The 25,202-nt window shown below is 41.4% G+C and overlaps 2 protein-coding genes and 1 pseudogene across 6 annotated transcripts in view; 2 read left to right on the plus strand and 1 right to left on the minus strand.

Moving 5' to 3' along the window:
- The window catches only part of GALM (galactose mutarotase), a 110,037-nt gene extending 107,845 nt beyond the window's left edge, over positions 1-2,192 (plus strand). For both annotated transcript variants that reach the window (XM_040623129.1, XM_008700214.2), the window contains exons 6-7: positions 1,092-1,266; positions 1,982-2,192. In XM_040623129.1, coding sequence (XP_040479063.1) covers positions 1,092-1,266; positions 1,982-2,059 — 253 coding nt within the window. In that variant the 3' untranslated portion in view covers positions 2,060-2,192. The remainder of the gene's footprint in view (positions 1-1,091; positions 1,267-1,981) is intronic.
- Positions 2,193-8,525: 6,333 nt separating this feature from the next.
- On the plus strand, positions 8,526-9,507 carry LOC103671563 (annotated as a pseudogene).
- Positions 9,508-16,526: 7,019 nt separating this feature from the next.
- SRSF7 (serine and arginine rich splicing factor 7) lies at positions 16,527-22,482 on the minus strand. Of its 4 annotated transcripts, none has more exons than XM_008700210.2 (8): positions 22,316-22,481; positions 21,110-21,290; positions 20,662-20,838; positions 19,718-19,792; positions 19,533-19,634; positions 18,008-18,061; positions 17,439-17,474; positions 16,527-16,822 (listed from the first exon to the last, which is right to left on the minus strand). In XM_008700210.2, the coding sequence occupies exons 1-8, from the start codon at positions 22,341-22,343 to the stop codon at positions 16,768-16,770; spliced, it is 708 nt and encodes a 235-aa protein (XP_008698432.1). In that variant the 5' UTR covers positions 22,344-22,481; the 3' UTR covers positions 16,527-16,767. The 4 variants fall into 4 exon arrangements, with proteins under 4 accessions (XP_008698432.1, XP_008698431.1, XP_008698434.1 ...); XM_008700209.2 differs by having other exon boundaries at positions 19,524-19,634; positions 22,316-22,476; XM_008700212.2 differs by lacking the exon at positions 17,439-17,474 and having other exon boundaries at positions 22,316-22,482.
- Between the last annotated feature and the right edge of the window lie 2,720 nt (positions 22,483-25,202).

Below are 25,202 nucleotides of genomic sequence, written 5' to 3' on the forward strand. Positions count from 1 at the left end.
TGTCCACTTCCATGGAAAGTCAGAGGCCGCACTTCTCCTGAGCACCCACCACCAGCGGCCTTGTCTCATAGGCCTGTGTGTGCACTCTCCCTCTTCCGCACTGAATTCTGAGCTCCTTACGCCATCTCGTCTCTGAGAATCCCCACCTCTGCCCTAGTACCGAATACCGTGCTTGGCACCAGCAAAGAATGCCTGTAGAATAAATGGATTTGAAATACAGCAGAGAAAATGATTCAGACTCCAGTAGAAACTTCGAATGCCTTCTCTCCCTCAGAGCCCCAGTCCCTGTGTTCTTCCTGCCGGAGTCTGCTGTTCTCTAGCCTACTGCTCACATTTCTCTCTCTACTCTCCCCACCTCGAGGAGACTCTCCACTACTCAAATCCTGGCCCTCCTCTTCCCAGACATCCCTCCCTGAACCTCTTGACTGACGCTACGTTGTTGGGATGTTTGACCTCAGCAAGAGGGTAAGCCTGAGGCTCTATCCGTATCCCTTCAACACCAAGTATGGGACCGGCTAGGTACTCTCAGCTCTGTAGAGAACTGGTTTTTTGGTTTTTTTGTTTTAAAAAACGGAAACAGTAAATGTAGCAAAAACTGACAGTGCATCTGTTCTCAGGGGGGATCTGACTAAAAAGTGTAGCCTGCTGGAGCCCCAGGGAAGGGGGATGGTTTAATTTAGAAAAGCATCTCTTCTCTTTCAAAAGACATAGCTGGTGGCTTTGCCAGGCCAGGCAGAGAGCTCCCACTCTTTATGAGAGAGTCTCAGCCCCTCCAGGCCCTGAAAACTGCATCTCTTCAACCTAGCTGTACACACACACACACATACACACACACGGCTGTCCGGCTGGGGTGAGCCTTCCCCAGAGCAGCCAAGGTCAGAGTGAGAAGTCGTCATTGGAGGATCCTCAGACCCACCTGCTCGTGCCTCACCCCGGAGCCTGCGAGAATCTCCTGCCGTGCTCTTCCCATCTTTGTCTCGGGGTACCTGTCCCTGCTCTGTGGGGGGTCTGATGACGGTCTCAGAGGCTGCTTCCCAGCTTCTGCCTGTCCCTGCTGGCTTCTGCGCTGATGTGGTCTGCTTTACCCCCAGGGTCCGTCATGCTGGGAGTGGGCGGGTCCTGGAAGTGTACAGCACCCAGCCGGGGGTCCAGTTTTACACAGGCAACTTCCTGGATGGCACACTGAGGGGCAAGAAGGGAGCGGTCTATCCCAAGCACTCTGGTTTCTGCCTCGAGACCCAGAACTGGCCTGATGCCGTCAATCAGGTAAAGCTCCAGCCCGGCTTCTCAAGTGGTGTTGTGTGCAAGGTCACACTGGATGACAGAGGTCCTGACACTCGGGTCTTTGTGATTCAAAAGTCCATGGGGGTTCTCTTCTCCCAGTCATGATAAGGAAACCTTTAGCCACGTTACTAACATAGCACTTACGTGTTTTTTAAATCTCCGTTGTGTCTCGGAAGCCTTTATTCAGTTTAATGTTGCTCCTTGTCAATACCGGCTCATCTTCTGCAACCACGCTTTCCTTTGGGGGAGGGGCCGAGGGGAAGGGAGAAAGAATCCTAAGCGGCTCCACACCCAGCACGGAGCCCACACAGGGCTCGGTCTCACGACCCCAGGATCATGACCTGAGCCGAAATCGAGAGTCAAACAGCTAATTGACTAAGCTGCCCAGGCACCCCCTGCAACCACACTTTTAAAATGATCCCACCTTCTCTTCCTGTTTGCTTACTGGTGGCTTCTTTTTCTAGCTGCTGCCTGGAGGAGCACTCAAGGCACCAGCTCGTAAAACCAGAACGTAAAATGATACCTGGCCTCCCTCATTGGGAGAGTCCTGCTGTGACGACGTGCTCAGTGACGTGGCTAGCTCACTGCAAACCAATAGGGGCGCAGCCGGCTGTAGAAACCAGTCCACAGCCAACCTGAATGGTGAAGGGTGCAGCCGGGCTGGCAAGTGTCACCTGTCCTGTTTTTTCCTTCACAGCCCCACTTCCCCCCTGTGCTGCTGAGACCCGGGGAAGAGTATGACCACACCACTTGGTTCAAGTTTTCTGTGGCTTAAGGAAGTGTGAAGACGTGACCTCTTCCAGGGCCAGGCTGGGAGCCCCTTCAGCAGCCTGTCTCCTGCCCAGGGAGGAGACGAAGACTTAGAGGCTTTAAAAGTGATCCTGTGAATTAAAACCATGTAAAGGGTAGCTTCATAGTAACGAGTCTGAGTACTGATTTCCTTTCCCGGTGACTGGCTCCAGGTCGGTTCTAATGAGCAGCTCTCTCCTCGGTGTAGGTAAGGGGATCCACCCACTAGTGTCATCACCTAAGCCCTGAGCCTAGCCCGGAAGTGGTGCCCAACCCCTTGTACTGTGTTGGCTCCATCTCTCCACCCTGCTTTCTTCTCTACTTTTTACCCTTCCTTCCTTTGATCCTACTTTCCTTTGTCCTCCTCCTCTGCTGTCTCAAACCACTTTGGAGTTTTCAGTGGCGTTATTAGCTCACGGACCGTGCTGGCAGATGGACCTGTCTGCCTCGGAAAGGCAGGAGATGACTGAGGGAGGGAGGTGGGGCTTAGGGAGGGTAAATGATGCCCGTAAAAGCACATGGCTGGGACCAATTTTAGCCAGGACTGGATGTCAGGTCATGCACATTCAGGTCCCCTTCTTTGCTTCCATTTCAGTCTGCCAGGGCATTCCCGGGGTCACTGATGGGCAAATGTGGGGTCTGACCTTCCTCTCTCTGGGCCAGCCTTTCTTCCCAGATTCACATTTATAAGCGTGAGTCTGAGTTTGAGTTTAGCTGTCTTAAAGATGTCACTTAAAGGGCCAGGTCAAAATATCCAGAAAGAATCTGTAAATTTGATTCTCTGTCTTTGTGGTTGAGAAAGTCCTGGCCCAGCCAAGGCCTGGGAAGCAAGCAAACCACTGGAGACCAGAGCTGTGTTAGTGTGGAGACGGGGCCTCACCTGAGCACTGCACGTTGCACCTGCAGCAAGATGTCATGTTATGTAGATGAGGCCGGGGCTCCCCCCTTTCCTGAACAACTGAATTACCAGTTATGGGTTTGGGTTGGTGGTTGGTTTAGGTTTTTAAAGAAATGTATCTTATACTTTTGTATACTGGCAACCAGTTGAAATAAAACCAAAAGCTGCACCTTTGGAAGACTCCCAGTCTCTGGGAGTCTCATTTTTAAATCTGTCAGACACGGACCTTTAGGAAATTGACCCAGTATGTGATGTGTTCTGGGGTCCACGGTGCTCTCCAGTAGAAGAGCCAGCATCTTCCTAGGAGAAAGCCACCTAACTGGCAGCCTACTGAGCTTCCCACACTCCCTCTTTCTTAGCAACGATAGACCAAAAATAGTGTTCATTTTTTAATTCATTTCATCATGGATTTTCTGGATACCTATTGTGTCCACAGTTCTCTGCTGAGTCTTTTCAGGATTTCAGGAAGTAATGTCTGAGATGTAGTGTATTCCTTCAGGGACAGCAGTCTCTGTGGGGAAGACAAGACTAATAGTGACAATAAGATGACGTAGAATTGCACGCGACAGACCAAACCCTGAGCACTAACTTGCTACTGGCGTTCACTACATGGGCAAACAATCTAATTTCATTTGGCCTCCATTTTTCTCACCTGTAAGGCAGTTACCGTCTTGCCAGGATTCTCCTCCTTAAATGGCTCCTCTTCATTTTGATTGCCAAAAGTATGACTGAAGAAATTATTTCATCTGACCCTTACAACCTGTAATGAGGTAGCAAAAGCCCCATTAAAAACAAGAGGTCGGGGCACCTGGGTGGCTCAGTTGGTTAAGCGTCTGCCTTCTGCTAGGGTCATGATCCCAGGGGCCTGGGATCAGCTCTGCATCCGGCTCCCTGCTCGGCGGGGAGCCTGCTTCTCCCTCTCCCTCTATTGCTCCCCCTGCTTGTGCTCTCTCTGTCAAATAAATTTTAAAAAACCAAGAGGTCACTAGCTGGAAAAAATAACAGTCCAGGAAGTGGCAGATCTAGAACATAAGCCCTTTAATAAGAAACCCAATGTAAAAAAAAAAAAAAAAAAAAAAAAAAGGCAGCCCAATGTATGTTCTAGTGGCACTACACTCCAAAAGAAGTCCCCGGTTTTTCCTTTCAGAGGGCAAAATCTAACATTCATAACATACCGTATTGGTAAGTAGAGAATTTTTACTCCATCACCATCTAGAAACGTAGATTAATACAACTTTTTTGGAGAGAAATTTGGCAGAATCTATTCAATATTGGCAAACTTGCAAAACTCATGATCTAGCAATTCTACTTTTAGAAATCTTTTCCATGGGAATACTTACACAAATCTAAAGACAACATTCAGATAATGATGTTCGTTGCAATCTAATTGGCAATAATGAAAAACTGAAAACTACCTAACACCCATCAATACAGAATGGATAAATAATCCATATAATGGAAAATTATTAAAAGACCATTAAAAGAGATGAGATCAAATTACACACTATCCTCCTTTTGTAAAATAAAACAAATTTACATATATTTGTAAAGTCTAGAAGGGCTAATTAAGTTATTAATAATTGTGTTCTCTGGCAAATAGAATTTGGAGGGGAGTTAAGGAGTTTCACTTTTTATTTCATTGATATTCTTTGAATTGCCAAAGACAAGCATCTTCCTTTTGCAATTAAAAATTCAAGTCTGCAAAATGAGGGAGGGAAGACACATTAAAAAAAAATATTTCAAACTTACGGAAAAGTTGCAACAACAGTACAAAAATTTCCATACACCCCTGACTCAGAGATCCCATTCAGATTTTATCACCTGTCTCAATGTCCCTCCTGGCAAAAGGGTTCAAACCAGGAGCACAAATAGTACTTAAGTTTCTTCAGTTTCCTTCAATCCAGCACAATTCCTCCAGTCTCCCTTGACTTGACCTTTATGACCTTCATATTTTTGAGGATTGCAGGAAAGTTATTTTATACAATGTGCCTCCATTGGGATTTGTGTGCTGTTTCTTCCTGATCAGATTGGTGTCCTACATCTTTCGCAGGAGTATCACTGGAATAATGCCGTTCTTACTTCAGGTAATGCCAAGTTCCGGGTGTGGCCTCTCACCAATGAGGTTAACTTTGTTCACCTGGGGAAGGCTGCCAGGTTTCTTCACTCTAAAGCTACCAATATATACTTTAATCAAGGGGCCTCAGAGATGAAATATTAAGTGGATTGCAACCTAGCTACTAGTTTAATTAATTTTCTGTGCAGGGTTGTAATATTCTAGGTGCCAGAAATCATTTAGGAAACCCTAGAGAAGAAAGAAAAAGAATATTTTCTTATTCTCAAGGAAATATAACAACTACAAATTAGTTCCCAGTTTAGTGGCTTCTAGGTTTGAGGTTACATTTATTACCCAAGTACATTTGACCCTTGAGGAACACAGAGGTTCAGGGCATCAACCCCCATGCAGTCAAAAATCCACGTATAACTTTTGACTCCCCCAAAACTTAACTACTAATAGCCTGTTGTTGACCGAAAGCCTTACCAATAACAAACAGTTGATTAACATATTTTGCATGTTACATGTATTACTGTATTCTTACAATAAAATAAGCTAGAGAAAAGAAAATGTTATTAAGAGGATCAAAAGAGAAAATATATTTACAGACTGTAAAAAACCCACATGTATGTGGACCTGTGCAGTTCAAACCAATGTTGTTCAAAGGTCGACTGTACTTTGTTTTCCTCTGTTCTCTAAAGAATTGTCTTTAAAAATAAATAAAACAGAGGGGCGCCTGGGTGGCTCGGTGATTAAGCGTCTGCCTTCGGCTCAGGGTGTGATCCCAGAGTCCCGCCTGGGTGGCTCAGTCGATTAAATGTCTGCTTTCGGCTCAGGTCGTGATCCCAGAGTCCTGGGATCGAGTCCTGGGATCGAGCCCTGCAGCGGGCTCCCTGCTCGACGGCAAGTCTACTTCTCCTTCTGCCTCTCCCCCTGGCTTGTGATCTTTCCCTCTCTCTCTGTCAAATAAATAAGAAAAATCTTTAAAAATAGATAAAATAATTACAAAGAAAAAATAAAGTAACATCTTCCACTCATTAAAAAATTATAAAAAAATTAAAAATAAATAGGGCGCCTGGGTGCCTCAGCCAGTTAGGCATCTGACTCTTGATTTCAGCTCAGATCATGATCTCAGCGTCGTGGGACTGAGCCCCACACATCAGGCTTCTCGCTTAGCACAGAGTCTGCTTATCCCTTTCCTGCTCCTCCCCCAATGTGCTCTCTCTCTCTAATAAATAAGTAAATAAATAAATCTTAAACAAAAACAAACAACAAATAAAAAGAGTTACTTAGCCCCAGTAAGGACATGCGCCTTTAGGGCAGTTGGAGGAAGATACTGGTAATTGCAGTTATGAAAGACAATAAAAAGGCTATGTCGAGCAACAAATCTGATGAGAGTAATTTTAGAGAAATTGATCTTTTGTGGTAGCAACCAATCTATCCCTTTTTATAAAATACACACATAAAAAAGAACTTTGATTTGCCTGAGAAAAGACCTTCCATATACTTATGAGACATGGAGAGTGTGACATGTGAGCTTAAGTGTGGCATTTTATGACGAACTCACTGAAGGTGTCAGCAAGAAACAAAACTTTACAGGCTAATAACAGGACAATTTTAGTTCATGTGAGATGGTGAAGACAAACATGGTATTCGATATGAAAAACACCACACAACCACAGATTAAAGACTTGTTGAAAATGCAAATATCCACTAAATGCAACACAAACTACCCCATTCCCACAAAAATAAGTCTCCAGGCCTCCAGGAGTCCATGCCTTCTTTACCATACACCACCTACCCACAACCAGACTAGTGCTATTATTCTGAGTTCTGACCCTTCACAGGTGAGCCTATCACTGACTTTAGTTCAGTGATCTATGGATTCCTGTTTCAAATTCTTAGAATATAAATTCTTATCATTAGCTGTGGGATCTTCATTTTTCCAATTCCCAAATGTTTTGCCTAACAAGGTAAGATGTAATACTAAACAACTGCTCAAACGTTGCTGGAAAGACTAAACTAAGATGGCATACTGTGGACGTTGAACCGTTGCGACCTGTTAGGTAACCTATGACCGTCCAATCTCAAAGGACCAAAGGAAGTTAATGCCGATGAATACAGTTTGTAAAAAGTAGAACGTGAAAAAATACAGAACTACCAGCAGAAGACAGAAGGGAAACACAGCACATACCTTCTGTTCCCAGCCAGTTCCCGTTATCAGTCATAACCATTTTAAACAACTGGATCACCAGTTTGCAGTGGGCTATTTAGACAGTTTTGGCAGGAGTGCAATCCTTTTCCGATGGAGGCATTTATCTTTTTCAAGTTTCAACTTATCCTCCAATGACTCAAATCATAATTCAAGCCTCAGATGCTTTGGGTAGCACTTCCCAAGTAAGGAGGTCAGCAAATCCTCTCTCCTCAAAAAAGCAAGTATAGAACGCTGAAAAAAAAAAAATTGACAAAACAACTTTGCTGCTCTGGAAAACTGGCCAAAAGCATACAGCAATCTGCGATGTTTATGTTTGGAGAGCTGTGGACTTTGTACAGGAACAGTGGGAGACTGTGGGATTCTTGCCTGAAGCCGCTCCCACTCCCATCCTCCCCCAGCCCAGTCACTGTGGAGGTTCTGCGAGGGCAAAACAGAACATGTGGACCAGCAGGTTGCTGTGGTTGAAGGGGGTGTTCACTCAATTTGGAGCAGTAGGTGATACCAATACCCAACAGCTTTATCAATAGAAGTAATGATCTCATTGGTATGCAAGCAGGGACAGCTGATGGCTCTACTAGCCTGATGCTGCAATCTGGTTGGAAAATGCAGATTTCTGGATGATTGGAGCCTGCACACATGCATCGCAGAGACCAGACAGGGTCCAAGCTGTACACTCCTGGCCAACTCTGAGGCTGCATGCATGTGCACAGGAAATTAAAAGGGGTTCAGCAAAAAGTAAAAGGCAGGGCAGAACTGAAAACAGCCCAAACACTGAATTCACTCCCCAACTAAAACAGATAGAGGGCAGAGGGCAGAAATCTGACTGGTTGGGGTGTCTGAGCACAACCTCTGTCTAGAGATTGGCTAACCACTTAGCTACACAGACACAGGGCAACCCCCTAGAAAACTAAGCTTAAAAATAAACACAAGAATGTTTTTCTAAAATAACCAAAAAGTTGAATAGAGACAGATTATAAAAAACAACCAAGTGAAAATTGTAGGGTTGAAATTTACAATAATAAATGAAAAGTTCACTAGAGAAGCTAAGAAACAGATCTGAGAGGACAGGAGAAAAAATAAGTGAACTTGAAGATAAATCAATAGAAATTATGAATCTGAAAAACAGAAAAGAAATTGAAGAAAACAGAACTGGGACCCCTGGGTGGCTCAGTCGGTTAAGCAACTGCCTTTGGCTCAGGTCATGATTCTCAGGGTCCTGGAATCGAGTCCCGCATTGGGCTCCCTGCTGAGCAGGGAGCTTCTCCCTCTCCCTCTGCCTGCCGCTCCCCCTGCTTGTGCAGCACTCTCTCTCAAATAAGTAAATAAAATCTTAGAAAAAAAAAAAAGGAAAACAGAACCTCGGAGACCTGCAGGACATGAAGCACATCAACACATATGTGTGAGAGTCCAAAAAGGAGAGGACGCTTTCTGCCTCCACTGCCGCCATGGCACCTGTGAAAAAGCTTATGGAGAGGGGGCAAAAAAAAGAACCCTTGACTGCACCCCCTCTGTAGAGGATGGAATCATGGATGCTACCAATTTTGAGCAGTTTCTTCAAGAGAGAATCAAAGTGAATGGAAAAGCTGGGAATCTCAGTGGAAGGGTTGTAACCACTGAAAGGAGGAGCAAGATTACTATAACTTCTGAGGTGCCTTTTTCCAAAAGCTATTTGAAATATCTCACCAAGAATATGTGAAGAATAATAATCTATGTGATTGGTTACACACAGTTGCTAACAGCAGAGAGAGTTACAAATTGCATTACTTCCAGATTTACCAGGATGAGGAAGGGGAGGATTAAAACTCATTTATCTGGAATATTCTGTATGAGTTCTTGAATAAAACTTGAGAACCAAAACACAAAACAAAAAAAACCAAAAAAGGAAACAGTCTGAAAAATATTTCAAAAAATGACAAAAACCCTCAAATTTGACAAAAAACCATTAATCGATACAACCAAGAAGCTCTATTAACACTCCGAGAGGATAAATACAAAAAGATCCCCACCTAGATACATAAACTGTTGAATGCCAAAAAACAAAGAGAAAAATTGAAAGCAAGAGAAAAATGACTCATTACTACGGGGGACCACCAATACCATTACATCTGACTTCTCATCTGAAACAGCTGAGTCCAGGAGACAGCAGAATGACATAGTCAAAGTGCTTAACCCAAAACTACCATTCAAAAACAAAGATGGGGGCGCCTGGGTGGCGCAGTCGTTAAAGCGTCTGCCTTCGGCTCAGGGCGTGATCCCGGCCTACCAGGATTGAGCCCCGCATCGGGCTCCTCCGCTGTGAGCCTGCTTCTTCCTCTCCCACTCCCCCTGCTGTGTTCCCTCTCTCACTGGCTGTCTCTCTGTCACATAAATAAATAAAATCTTAAAAAAAAAGATGAAATGAAAACATTCCCAGATAAAGCATGAGAGAATTCATTGCTAGCAGACGTGCCTTACCAGAAATACTAGAGGAAGTCCTTCATGCTAAAAGGAAATTAAGATGGCAACATAAATCCTTGGAAAGAATGAAGAATATCAGATATGGTAAATATATATATATATGGTTAACAAAAAGGGTCTGTGTATTTTCTTATCTCTTCTTTAAAAGACATAAGACTGTATAAAGCAAAAATTATGACACTATATCAGAGTTTATAATACATACAGCACACGGGAGGGAAATCCAGGAAAAGGAAATACATTGGAACAAAATTTCTGTATTTTTGTGATGGGTAGTAAGGAGGGCACGTATTGCATGGTGCACTGGGTGTTATACACAACTAATGAATCATTGAGCCTTACATCGGAAACTGGGGATGTACTGTATAGTGACTAACATAATAAAAAATCATTAAAAAAAAAAATTTCTGTATTTTACCAGAATATTAATCTGAAGTAGATTGTGATAAATGAAGATGTAACAACTAAGGAAATAACTCACGAATATAGTAAAAAATAAAATCAAGAGAAATTAAAATGATACACTAAAAACACATTCAATACAAAAGAAGGCGGTTACAAGAGGAAGAGAGGAAAAAGACAGAAAACATACAGAAAACAAAATGGGAAATACAAAAAAAATGGCAATTGTAAATCCAATCATATCAATAATTGTACTAACTGCAGATGGCTTAAATACCCCAAAAGGCAGAGTTTTGTCAGACTGAATTTAAAAAGCAAGATATAGCAACTAACTATATGCACCAATAGGCTGAAAGTAAGTGGATGGAAAAGATATGCCATATGAAACAGTCATCAGTAGAGAGCTGGGGATGGGGGGCACCTGCGTGGCTCAGTTGGTTGGGCATCTGCCTTCAGCTCAGGTCATGGTCCTGGTGTCCTGGGATCAAGCCCCGCATCAGGCTCCCCGCTCACCGGGGAGTCTGCTTCTCCCTCTCCCTCTGCTTGTGCTGTGTCAAATAAATAAAATCTTAAAAAAAAAAAAAAGAGCTGGAGTGGTTATATTACTATCAGACAAAATAGACTTTAAGATATGAAATATTCAAAAAAATAATAAAACAAATATTTGTAGAGACAAAGATATTTTATAATAAAAGCATCGTCACATCAAGAAGATACGACAATTATAAATGTATGCATGTAGTTAGAAGAGCCACAATTGTGACCAGAGGCCATGCCTGGAGTTGTCTTAGTGTTGGGTAAAACCAATAGTTCTAGTAAACACTGCTTCAAATTTCCTGAACAGAACATTAGCTTTCTTTTAGATGAATATTTCTCTGAGCACAGTGACCTCTGCTGGTATTTATATAAACTAAAATGTAGTTTCTACCATTTTCATAAAAAGGTCTCATTCCAGCATAAGGTCATTTGCTCAGAGAAACATAAAGGATACATATTAGAACCTTCCTTTGAATCACGAGTATTGCAAACTATTATAATAGCAGTTAAGTCAGGCCAATCTGTCCCGTAACTAGTGAACTTGGAGTGGGCTATCACTAGCCCCAATAGCAATAGTTTCCTATTCTGGTTATATATTAGAATCACCAGGAAGATTTTTAGAATATTAATGCTCAGGCATCACCCTCAGCAATTTTGACTTCACTAGAATGTTTCTAAGGCTTCTGGCTGATCCTAATATGTAACTAGGGATGAGATCCATCGTCCTAGAGTAAAAGCTTTCACTAATACTGTAAGTACATAAATGTTTAGCTAGAATTTGCCCCCTAGCTTCATGAAGCACTTTCTCAAGAATGAGTCACAAAGAAACAATCTCCCCAGACCAAAAGTATGTCTTGGTAAGGCTGTTGCAACCCTACTAGTAATGGCACCTAGGATCTTCAGAAATAATTATATTGAAGATTGTAAACAGTTGAAGATAAATGTCTAAACCAGGGGTGGCAAACATTTTCTGTAAATGGTTTTGTGACTTACAATCTGTCAAAATTACACAACTCTGCCACTATAACACAAAAAGTCAAGAGATGATAGGTAAACAAATGAGCCTTGGCTGTGTCCCAATAAAACATTATGGATGCTGCAATTTGAATTTCACATAATTTTCATGTCATTATTATTATACGTTTTTCAGCCACATAAAAATGTAGAAACCATCTTAGCTCATTAGCTGTATGAAAACAGCAGTGGGCCAGATGTGGCCTGTGTGCCATAATTTCCTAAATCCTGGTCTAAATAAATAGCCTGCACTCTTAAAGAATATGAACATTAAAGCATAGTACAGCCAGCCTTAGTTAAAGAAAGCAGTATGTTCTTATTATGGGAGCCCAGGAACTCTGGTGATGGTCGTTTTGACAATGACCGAGATAAACTAGCCCATCTACCTTTACCTCTGCCATATATATTTTCTTTACAGCCAGATTTTTTATTCTTGGCATTGAACAGACTCATTTTCTAGAAACTAGATTTCTTGAAGGTATGCTACAAACCAAAATAAAAGCTAACAGGCTCTTCCTATAGGATCCCGTTTAGCCACCTGCCAGCTTCGGTTCCCGAGAAGCACCCAGGGAGTCTGTGGAACTGGACAGGACTGCAGGATATAACCTTAGGCAGCTGACAGCCATATGATATGGCTGCTGTCGGTCCAATGATTTTGTTTCTTCCATGGGAGAGGCAGACTCATCTGGGCTCATCAGCTCTTGGAATGGTAGGTAAGTCTCTACCCTTCCTGCAGAGAACTTTCTGCACAGAAATTTTCCTCACCCTTTCTGAGCAGAACTCTTGGAGTTTAACCAAAATGAGAAAAAAACCCTTGCAGGAGAGTTGCAGAGCAGAGCCGGACATGGTGAACAGCGGCCTATGGAGCCAGATCCTTTGCCGGCGGATTCAGACGGGAGTCAGAGGCAGTCTTAGAGGTCACTAAAAGGCAATGTGAACTTTTAACTGAAATGGTGATTATAAAGGTCTCAGACAAGAGAGGAGGTTCTAATTTTATATGCTTGGTTTAACAGATTAGAATTCATTCATTCATTCATTCATTCATTCATTCATCAACTAACTTTTCCTTCATCAAATATTTAAGTACTAGACAATGAGGAAACGGAATAAGGCCTGGTACTTGCTGTAGCCATTAGACTTTCGGCAGCGTACCTGCAGAGAAGTAAATAGGTAATTACAGTGTGAACAGAAATCTGACTAAAGAAGTTTATGGTGTTGAGAGCAAGGGTTAACATAAACCAGACGTCTGAGTATGTGGAAACTTTGCAGAATAGGGGGATAATATGCATTCTGCCACAACTAAAACAAAAACCAAAAACTATGCTGAGACACCATTTTCCAACACAAGATTGGTAAGCTTAACAAATGATAGCCCATCACGTAGGCAACAGTACAGAGAAACAGACACTCATATACCTAGTCGCCAGAGCAAATGAACAATACCTAGCAAAAATATAAATGCACATATCCTTTGACCCAGCAATTCAACTTCTAGGGATTATCCAAGATATGCAGGGTCACATGTGCAACATATTGTACAAGGTAATTCACCACAGTATTGTTGCAGTAATTAGAAACAACCCTCATATCAGGTAATAGGTAACTGATTCAATTCCTGTTACTCTTTGCTCAAAAATGCTCAGTGGAAACAAAGCAAGTCTTCTCCAATGTATACAAGGTCCCGTATGATCTATATCCTACAGCCCTCTCCCAAACCTCTTCAGGGCCTTCATGCTTACTGCGCCCTCTGCCCAGAGTTGACATATAATCCCTCACTTGCGCAAATGTCACCATCAGAGGCCTCCCTTAGACACCCTTTACCCAACACCAACTCCCTCTCCCCGAGCTTCACGGTTGTGCATATATGTTATTACCCACCTGTTTGTTCATTTGTCTCTCCAGAACTTAAGTTCCATGAAGACAGACTTTGTTCACCTGTTTTCCAAGGCTAGCAGTACCTGGCACATTGAAGGGGCACAAAAGTTAACTGCATAAATTATGCAATATCCAGAAACTAAATAGTATGCAACATAAAAGAGAGGAAGTGCCATTTTTACCTATATGAAAGAACTCCAAAATGTTAAGTGAGAAAAACAAGGTGTGTCTATTTTGTGTTAAAGGGAAAAAGGAGAAAATATCTATGTATATTTGCTCAGGCTATATAATTGGTAACAGTGGTTACCTTTGGGGAAGAAACCGTGCTGCTGAGTCAGGGGTACGGATTACCAAGTCAAAAAATGAAATAAAATGTAAAATAAGTTGGGCCAGTGGCCTATGGGAAAAGGAAAAAGCACTAGATCCAAGAACTGGCCTTGAGGGCGTAACAGTTAATTGGCTACTGCATTCCACATCCTTCTATCCAGCATCTTTTCCTCATTAAGTCTGGAAAGAAAATAGCCAAGTTAATAGCAATGGTTATGGGTAGAATCATAGGTTGTATTTTCTGATTTTCCTACATGGTTTTGTTTCAAAGGAGTAGTAAGGTGCTTTATTGATTAGAAAATTAAGGGCTTTGAAATGGTATATAGGATCCAAACATTTCTTACCTCCTAAGAGGATAATTGTACAGTATTAACAATCTTTCTGAACCCATTTCCTCTTCTGGGAGATGGGGTTAACAGCACTATTTTGTTGTGGGGATCGACAAAAAGTCCTTTGACATTTTTACCAGAATGGTAACAGGAAACCTATAAAGTGTGGAAAAAATAACCTATCAGGCCTTAAAGCTGCTTACTGGTGCTTCCCTGCCACCCTCCCTTAAGATAGTTCTGGATAGAACAGCTTTAATACTACTGTACCATAAACCTAGGCATCTTCACCCCATTTCTTCGGCTTGTCACCAGTTTTCACCACCCTCCGAACACTCCAAGACCAGCCAGGCCCTAATATGTTACTTTGACCTTTGCTTCATCATGTCTTTCCAGCTATGCAATTACATTTACATCTCTGGGTTGTATAGCCCTCCCTTCCAAAGGCCTCCAAACGACGGTTGCTCAGTTAAGAGCCAGATCTAATGAATTCTTTGCTATTACTCTTCACTCTGATTACTCTTTACCAAGCTGTTTTAGAGCTTCCATTTCCTTTTTATATTCTCTTGGAAATCACCGTGCTCCTTTAGACTTCAAGATAGGCTACACAAAAATGAGAATCACAATCCTATATGCCACCATTCATTTAACCAAGTCTCAAAGTGATGGCATTTCCAAACTCCCTCAGATTTCCTTCATCCTCAGGAGGGAACATGGCAAGGTGGTAGGTAGGACCTCTTTCATTTGATACTTAGCCTAGCTCCAAGTCCAAAGGAAAACCCACTGTGAAGTCAAGGGCATGCATTACCTACCTCTCAACACCTCTGCAGGTGAGAGGACCAAAATTAGATTCTATGTCCAAAGTACCATGTCTGATGTGTTCAATTAGCTACCAAGTAGTGCCAGGTTTAAAATTTAGAAGGAATGAGCCTAGACTAGCACTTACCAAGTCAGTTACATAAATTTAGCATTCCTAACATCTGAAACTATAAAAAGTACACTGCACTGAAGTATTAAGATGTATACTAATCATAGTAGTTGCTGTCAAGCATGTGAAAGGTACTAGCCTAGATACCCAGCATTCCCTTTCCCATTTAGAGCAACACTTCCTGGGCTTGTTTCTTAAACCCATCCTTGCCCCTACCCCTCTTCATATCCTTTTCATCTTTTTGTACTCATCTCTAGGATGCTGCCAGTAATCCATCCCAAAGCTACAGGTGATTCCTACTCTCGGCTCAGAACTCCCACTTCCAAAAATTGATATCAGGATTGTTTGTTCTCTGCAGATTTATTAAGTGAACTTATCTTTATATAATACAGAACAATTAAAGCTGACCAAGTGCAACAAATAAGCCTGCCAATTATACACAAAGCTTTACACCATTATAATTCAGCCAGTTGTCAAAATTCTGAAAACAAAGCATCCAATCTTTCAACGCACTAGCGATCAGACCAAATAAATTTGATGCAGACCAGTATTCCCTTTTTGCACCAATGCTAGTGAATACCTGGTAAAAGCTTGACCAGAAAACTCAAAATTAACTATTACTGCCCTACTAAAGATAAAGTCTCAAAAAGAATCTACTGGCTATATTCTAAGAGCTACCAGGTGCTACCAAAACAACTAAATAAGGTGTTGCTAAATGTAGGTGAGATTTACAAAACTTCTTTAGTCTCATTAACATTTCTGATTGACATCTTTAATTACTTTCGCACCAGCCTGGCAAAATAAGATATTGGTAGTCGGGAACTGAAAAACCTAGATTGGAAATTAACAGATCTCTGCTCAGAATAAGGAATCTGTTTCAAGAGATAGATTATCTGGACTGAAAATTTTGCAAAGCTGGTTTACATGAAGATGTTTGTGCCAAATTCAGACAATTCCTCAAACATGCGAAAGTTGTGGTATAAAATTAATGTTGAAAACAAAACAAAAAAAGATCGGGTAGAACTTACTGAAGTCAGGAGTTCTAATTTGACACCATCCCATCTGATACCCTGAAAACCTCAGTTACTATACTTAACTAAATAGCCTTCGGAATCAGTGGTCCCTCTAGGTTGACAAATTGAGATCATCAGAGCTTGTTACCTAATAACACCAACTCCCACAGATTAAAGTAGGGACTTGTCAGATACACTTATGCTATTAAAGGGACTTGAGTTCTTATCTCACCCAAAGCTCTAAGGATAAAAAATAATTTTCAAAGTGTATGTATACTACAGCTAATGAGGTTCATGACTCAAACACCATTAAACTTTGAAATGTAAGTCTGTATGAATATGGTTAATATCAAGGTTTACCCCTGAAGCTTAACAAACTGAGTATTAATATTGAACACAAATCAAAAATCTAGTTAGAAACATTTTATTTAAATGTGCCAAATAAAAACCCACATTTTCAGACCATAGGATGTTAATACATTCAACAAAAATTTATATTATCTTACTGCTGTGAATTTACAGAGTAATAATCCAGATCCATTTTGATTAGATGGTTGAAATACCCTTCCTAGGTTACACTTTGACACCACAAATCCCTTATAATAATGTAAACAAAATAACTTTTCCCTAAAAGGTGAACTTGAGAACTTCAGTCCACTCTTTCAGGACTTGCACTTCTTCGCGGACTTCCTGATGGGGAACGACTAAAAAGAAAAACATTAAGTTCGGCACTGATTAGTATTTACTGAAATTTACTCTTCTCATGTACATGTCAGGGCAAAACTCAATTTCCATAAACTCAAAGGTGGCCAAAGGTACTATTTAGCAGAAATCAAAGATTTACATACAAATCCTTTGTCCCTGCTTAAGATTGGATTTAATTGCCTCCTTGCTATAACTGCAAGACAACTATTTAAATTCTGAGAGGTTTTGATCATTAGGTATCAACTAATAAGCAAGATAATGCTTTAGCTGTAAGATCTCAACCTAAACATTTTTCCTTCATGTGGGTACTTCATTTACCGACTGTCCCACGTGGAGGAAAAAGCAGGTTTCTTAACATGAAATTATACAGTTAAAGGTTCACCGCACTAAACATCTTAATAATCATCCTAACATTTTATGACTAAACATCCACCAAAAATATAAGCTAATGTTGAAGCGGGAAAAGCAATCACCTAAGAAACTTAGTATCTAGTAATATATATAGCACCAATTCTCCAAAGAGCTCAAAGCCTGCAAAAGTAAGCAGTAAGCAAAACAAATTCTGCAGAGGCCACACTTGACAGTTAAGATTTGGCAACAAATTATTTAGCTTACCTTCTTTTTGGAGATGGAGATCTGGACTTTGATCGGCTGTCAAAACATGAGAAATTCTATTAAGAAAAAGTACTAACCAATCCCTTTCTTATAATCACAGTATCATGAAATGAACCCCCAAGTTGCCCTGAGCTTAAAATTAAAAGGTCAGGCCACAGTTAAACTGAAAAAGAGCCTACCAGTTTTTGCAAACAAAAGCCAATCTTCCAACAACTGTTCATAAAATGAGTCAACTGCTTCACTGTATCACAATCTTTACACTCTGCTTTAAGCACAATTCTCTCAGAATGCTTCTCCATGCGCCCATCAGTTCTAACAAGGCCTCTTCATATAACCCCAAAGTCAGAAACTTCTTTTTCACCATAGCTTGACATTTCCTTGTCCAGGAAGTCAGCCACAAAAAGCCACATATAAATTAAGTTCTAGAAGTTTGGTTTACTAATGAGGTACTGTGTTCCACTAACACCTTGGCTTAAAGTTAACACTTGAAATTTAAATTCAAAACACTTTGAACTCTTTGGATATTGGTGCCATATACTAGAAGAGCATTAATCAGATTTTTACCCTACCTGCTTCTTGGTCGTGAAAGAGACCTGGATCTTGATCTTGATCTCGACCGTGATCTTAATAAAAAGAAAAACAATTATACCAATTAGTTCACAGAATAATCTCTTTCAACACCTACTGAGCACTTTATTAGGTAAACTAAGAACAGAGAAACGAAAATTAAGCAAGACACAGGGCGCTTGGCTGACTCAGTGGGTAGAGTGTGCAACTCTTGATCTCAGTGGTTAGGAGTTAGAGCCCATGCTGGGTGTAAAGGTTACTTTAAAAAAATTTTTTTAATGAAGTATTAAAAAAAAAAAACTAGCAAAACACAACTCTTTCCTTGTATCGGCCTAAGACTGGACAAATTATACTTTTAATAAGCTCTGATATCAAAATAAAGAACCACCGCGTCAATTGTTTGGTTCTATCATCTCAATGAGCTGGGCTGATAGTCAAACTTCCTGTACAGAGGTATGACATTCTTAAAGAGTATAGTATCCAAAACAAATAAAAAAATGTTTTTAAGACTGGTATGGTTTGGTTTAATTTTATCTTAGAAGAATCAAACCAACATCACACAGATCCCTAAACGGATATTTCCATTCTTCTGGTGGTAAGTGCAGTATCAAGTCACAACTGGGTCTTAGAACTTTATTATTCTTGTATCAACAAGCTTTCATGCTCAAGACTATTGATTTGTCATCCAAGCTAAATTTGGCTCTAAAATACATACGTTTGGGGGGTCCTGTAGTCAAATAAAATGCATTTATCTAGAGTGTCAGAGCTTCCTCAACTGGACTGCAAATTTTAGAATCCCTGCGTTTGAAGATTTTGTACTATTATTTAACAGTAGTTAACTCCCAGTGGCATTCCCTACTAGTGACTCAACTGTAATACTGTCAACTTCTCATTTTCCAGAATCTTACCCATTTCTACCACATTTAAAGGACTTCTAACAAAGGGAGTAAAAACAACTAAGGTTCTTAACTTCTTACGTTTCAGTATAAGTCTCAGGTTAAAAACAGGCCACATTTACCCACATGTATACAACTACTACTCTAAACAACTTTCTATGATCTCAAATTCACCTCCCATCATTCCAAGAAGGAGAAGCTTTTCTTCCAACTTGCTTCTAAGTCTCCTCCTTGTTCTAAGCGGCCTCCTTATGAGATCAAGCAACTATCATCTTTTAGAGGTAGCATCATTTACCTAGACAGACATAATTTGCTCTAGAGTTCAGCAACGTGTCTACCCACAGTGTTCACTAGAATGACTTGAGGATTTGTGCTTTGGACCATCCTCTACCACGACCTCTCAAACAACCCTTTAAAAATCTTTGATTGGGCTTTTCTTTAACTGTACAATTAAGTAATATCCATTTACAGGTCATGTATAAATTCAACTTTTAGGTCTCAAAATATTTTCTGAAGCAATCCATTTCAATTATGTCTTTAAGACATTCATTAATTGTCTTAAAGTGCAGTCATTAAGACGTGACAATCCAAATACAAATAAGGGAAAAAAAGTGTTACATACTGGAAATACCTCGATCCTTTTATAGAACCAGACCTAGATCGTCTGAGTGAAGCTGATCTTGATCTACGAAGAGACACAGATCTTGATCGTCGTGGAGATGCTGATCTTGACCTAAAAAATAAATCAAAGTTTATGTCTTATGTCCAATTAAAGTTTATCACTTGTTAAAACTTAAATTAAGTAGTATTTCTCACCTCCTTCCCCTGCTCCTGCTCCGTGAGCGAGAGTATCGCCTACCTCTGGATCTCGAATGTGATCTAGACCGTGACCTATTTTTTAAGTTAGAAAAAAACAAAATGTTAGATGGTAACTCGTTTTTAGAGTTTGTGTGCCTCTGCTGAAATCGAATCTCAAAACTATTTAAATTTAGTGTCTCATTTGGAAACAAACTCTGGGCCTATTAGCTTTTTTTTTTTTTTTTTTTTACTACCTAAAAAAAGATTTGTTAAAAGTTGAATTACATCTTAGAATTACATTAATATAAAACACCATAATGTGTATTTAAAATAAACCTTGCAAGTTTGCAGGTCGACCCTCTTTGGCCCATGGTCTAGTAGATCTAGACGATCTAGAAGTATCTATAGCCGATCGCTGCATCTAGATGTTTTCTTCAATCTAACGACGATCAAACTGACAGCCAAATGAGCCAGGTGAGGCTTGATTGACGCAAGAAGATTTTTCTAGTTGGGAATGTGGTCAATCTGGTGTTCCTCTTTCTAAACCGGAGGGGGCCCCAATTGTAAGCCAAATTTACTGTTACGGCGATCACCGTCTCAAATTTTCTGCCCTTTAAAGAATAAGGTGAAGCTAGGTGTAGATGACTCGAGGGGATCTGGCCTCTTATGCTGATCACCTCAAGGTCTAGGAGGATCTTAATTGTCGGATTTGCAAGGCGCCTCAGCATGATATCATAAGGCTCGTGACATTCTGAATCAAGGCGACTGACTCAAACGAAGAAACCTGAAAGGTTTTGACCAGGTTGATTATTAATATATTAACATTTGTTTAATTAAACAAAAATTGTAAAATACACCTGTACAATTAACATTCAAGTTTATAGAAAAATACTAGTATCTGCCTTGCTAATAAAAAAATTACTTGATTAACTAGTATACCAACCATTCATTAAAATAGATACCTGCTTCGCCGCCGCCGGCTATAACGATGACAATCATAAGCATAATGTCCCTTTTCGCCACATTCATAGCATCTATCATTGGGATCAAAGGGACGTCGGGCAGGTGGTCTATCAAAACGAGATCTCCGAGGCATGCCTGTTGATAATTCAACTCTCACTCGGGAACCACAAATCACCCTATAAAAGAAAATCAACAAAATTCTAATGCTAAAAGAATACACCACTTCTAGATTTAGAACTTTCCAACCACTCTTCCCTCACAAACTTCAGCTATCTTTATAAACCCTTCCAACTCCACATTTGCACCCCCTTCATATCTTAAATATATAGAATTAAGTTAGCTGCTTGTCTCCTCCAGACTACAGAATCCAACCTTATTACCTACCTCACTACCCAGCTCACAGGGATATTTTAATAAACGTCAATTTCATAACCAACATCTACTTACTTCCCATCCAGGCCTCGCACTGCATCTTCTGCATCTCTAGGATCTTCAAATTCCACAAAGGCAAATCCTGGAGGATTTCTCGCAATCCACACAGTTCTTAAGGGACCATAATAACTGAAAGCCCTTTCTAACTCTCCTTTGCCGGCACCGGTTCCCAGATTACCAACATACACCTTGGTTTCTGTTTAAAAACGCAAATAGAATAATGCATGTTATGCGATATTTTGCCTAAGTTTCAGTGAATTCTGTGTCCCAAACAGGCCATCCGTAAGATTGTGCAAAGCACGTTTAATGCGTTTATCAAAGATTTAATTTAGCCTTAAAACCAGCAAAGCCCATTCATTTTGAAAAGCTAGGCGTATGACAAAGATCTTTACATTCTAATAGGGAAACGACCTCCAAAACAGAAGCACAGACACGTGGTAGGATATTCCGAGGCGTGGGGCGGGCCCCGCCCCGGCCCCGCCCCCGAGTCCCGGCAGCCCCGGGCTCGCGGGGAGCGCGCGGGCCGGCAGCGTCGGCGGCGGGCGGGACCCGGCAGGGGCCGGACCGGGAGAACGGGGCTGCGCCGGCTCTCGTCCTCCGCGGCAACCGCCCCAGGCGCTGGCTCGCCCAGACTCCAGCTCCCCGCCCCAGAGCCATAAACCGCGCTCGAAAAAGCTAAAAGAGAAAAGAAACCAGCCGCCAGACGAAAAGATTATGTCTCCATTCCCACTCCTCAGTTCGACCGATTGTCTGACGAGAATGCGCAGCTCGAAGCTGCCACACTTTTGTTCAGTCTCAAATTCACCCGGATTCTACGGCTGCGACCAGATCTGTCTGCTAAAGTGGCGGGAAAGCGCCAAGGAAATGCGCCACCATGGTCGTCAATGTGCGCAAAATGGCAGCCGAGAGCGGGGGGGTGGGGGGGCAGGCGGGCGGCTCGAAGAAGGGCAACAGGGAAACAGTGATCGTGGGCCTGCCTTGGGCTGTGGCGGGAGACGAAATCGCCCAAGAATGAATACAGAACCCACCACAGACCTGCACCCGCCACCCCCCGGCTGCCTTCGATACCCCGCCCCCGCGGCCTCAGGCTTCGTATGGTGTGCGCCGAAGCCGCCATTACGCACGCGGAATAACCGTCTCCCAACCGCCGCGCCAACCCCACGGCCTCGCAATACTCACTACATCCACAGCAACGTCCCTTACCGGGCCCCGGCCTCTTACCTCCTCCATACCGCCCGTAACGCGACATGATGACTGGCCCGCGAGCTCGGCGTTCTCAGCTCGCAGTGCCCAGGGAGCGTGTAATACAAAAGCTGCAAAACCCTGTCTGTGGCCAACGGTCCCGACGGCACTACAAGGAAGAGGCTGGGTTCGCGTTTATATATGCGGCGGCTGCGTCTCCCTGCGCATGCGTCATTTCGACGTTCTGCGCGGCACAAAGGAGCTGGGCGGAAACAGTGGAGAAGCGGCGCGGAGGGAACTGAAAAGGCTAGACACTGGGAACGGGCGGAGGAATACGTTTCCATGGGAACGCTAGACCTCGCCTGTAAACCCGTGGACTTCCCCGCGGTGTCCCGCCCCCTCCCTTCCCCCCTTTCCTGTACCCTCCTCATTTTCCTCCCCTTCTCCCTCCCCCTCTTTTATTTCCCCCAATCTAGGGACCTTCAGCTCTAGTAATCTTACTACAGGTACATTAGACCAGCCTTATGAAAGGCTGTAAAATTTAACCGCTGATGTTGCTGCTGCCGCCGCCTTTCTGCTGGGGGACCTGGCCTAGACTGCTACTCAGTCAACCTTTGGGGCTCATCAGAGGTAATCGGGAGTTTGGCCAGGGTGAGAACTCCACGAACCCCGCCGTTCTGAGTAGTGGTCACTGCACCCTGGGCCTCAAAGGACTGACGCCCACAGGGACGGCACGACCCTCCAGCACCTTCAGAACCAATTTTCACCAAAACCGTAGGAGTTCTTGGGAGTCTGGAGGACAAAGGAATAGAGTTTTATTTCGTTTTCCGGTTATAATGAAATTATGCAAAAACCCTAAGTCCTTAAAGCCTTCTAGCTAGTGGCAATTATGAAATTATTTGCATTTGAAGCACAGAGTTATTTACTTGTGCTTCCTTTCTAGTGCTTTCTGCTTTGTATTGTAGTAACACATTTCATCCACTAATACTCATATCCTGAAGACTGGGACTTTAAGTTGTCTTTGAGTAATGGCCTTGCTGCTCAGGCACTCTCTATATAAAATAAATGTAAACCTTTTCTTTAGATAGAATCGCTTAAAATTCAGTTTTGATTTTATTTTTTATTTTTGTTAAGTATAGTTGACAATGTTATAATAGTTTCACATGTACAACGTAGTCTTTCAATAATTCTTTACATTACTGGATGTTCACCATAAATGTAGTCACCATCTGTCACCCATACAACATTATTACAATATTATTGACTATATTTCCTATGCTGTACTTTTCGGTTTTGATTTTATACAATGTATTTGCCAAACACCAAGTCTACAAATACAGATTTAACTTCTTTTTCACCAGCCACAAAAAAAAAAAAAAGACATTACACCATAAATACTTGGAATATATGAGTTGGAATTGTTGCACATGAAAGATGAAATCCTTAGATATTTGTATCTCTATGTTTCTCTTGTGTAAATTCACGTGATGTATATAGGTGTATGATACAGAGTACAGGAGAAAGGAGACTTAGTTGATGAAAGAAGTATGAATCCTCTCTTGACAATGCTACAAATTCATACATGTTTTTTTCAGATTGATCAAATTATGGAAAGAATACATCTATTGCAAAAAAATTCTAGCAAGAAAACAGACGTTCTATAGAATATGTTATATTTGTTCTCATTTTTTTTTAAATATTTTATTTGTCAGAGAGAGAGCACAAGCAGGGGAGCCACAGGCAGAGGGAGAAGCAGGCTTCTCGCTGAGCAAGGAGCCACAGGCCGGACTTGATTCCAAGACCCAGGGATCATGACTTGAGCTGAATGCAGACACAACCCACTGAGCCACCCAGGCATCCCCGTTCTCCTTTAGTTTTATTGATTTTTGTTTTCCACTTAACTGGGTTCTTCTCAAAGGATTAAATGATAAAGATCTTTTTATATACTTGCTGGAAGACAGAATATCAATTCTGTAAAGGCTCACTAATTTGACTTTCTTCTATTAAGAATTTACGGGGGCACCTGGGTGGCTTGGTCTATTAAGCATCCAACTCTTGATTTTGCCTCAGGTCATGATCCCAGAGTTGTGAGATCAAGCCCCACCTCAGCCTCCACGCTGGGTGAGAAGCCTGCTTAAGATCCTCTCTCTCCCTCTGCCCCTCCCCTCCCTCTCAAAAAAAAAAAAAAAAAAAAAAAATTTAAAAAAAGGGTTTTTCCAAAAAGAAAAGAAAATTTTATAAAAAAAAAAAAGAACTTATGAAAAGTGCTGTTGCACAAAGCATAGGTAACTTATTGAAAGATAGTACTTAGTATACTATTAGGCCTCAATAAATGTTTTTTGTCTCTGAATGCAAAGTCTTTTGTACCAAAGAGAATTTTGAAGGATATAATACTGTAAAAAATAGGAAAAGAAGCAGTTTTCCAACTTGTAACAAACTGCTTTCAAGCACAGCAAAGGAAAAGGGGTAAATTCTGACTGGCTTGTCTACCTCTCTAGAGACAGGGGCTTTGATAAGCTAATTACAGGTGATTTATCTCTATTAGAGGAGGGACAATTCTAGGCTGGGCTTTGCTATCCTAGGTACCATGAAAAAACAATAGTTCCACATAGTATTTCCATACTCTATTGTACTGAACACTTTTTCTCTAAGAACACATAACCAATTCTTTTCACTAAATGTCAGTCCAAATCAGGGAGATATTACTGTACAGAGTACTTTTATTCCCACTGATTCTTTTGAAATCATTTTCAGCCACATAACTTTCTGCCTCTAGCACTGTGAGTTACATTAAGATCATGTTCCAGGATTCAACCGGAATATAAAAGCTCCTTAATTCAACAAATATTCTAAGAATTCCTAATATGAAATGTTAAGTAATTCTTAATATATTACTCTTGTTAAATATTGATTATGTTATTAGTTT

The sequence above is a fragment of the Ursus maritimus genome, unplaced genomic scaffold (assembly GCF_017311325.1).
Source record: "Ursus maritimus isolate PB19 unplaced genomic scaffold, ASM1731132v1 scaffold_6, whole genome shotgun sequence".
NCBI classification, from domain to species: Eukaryota; Metazoa; Chordata; class Mammalia; order Carnivora; family Ursidae; genus Ursus; species Ursus maritimus.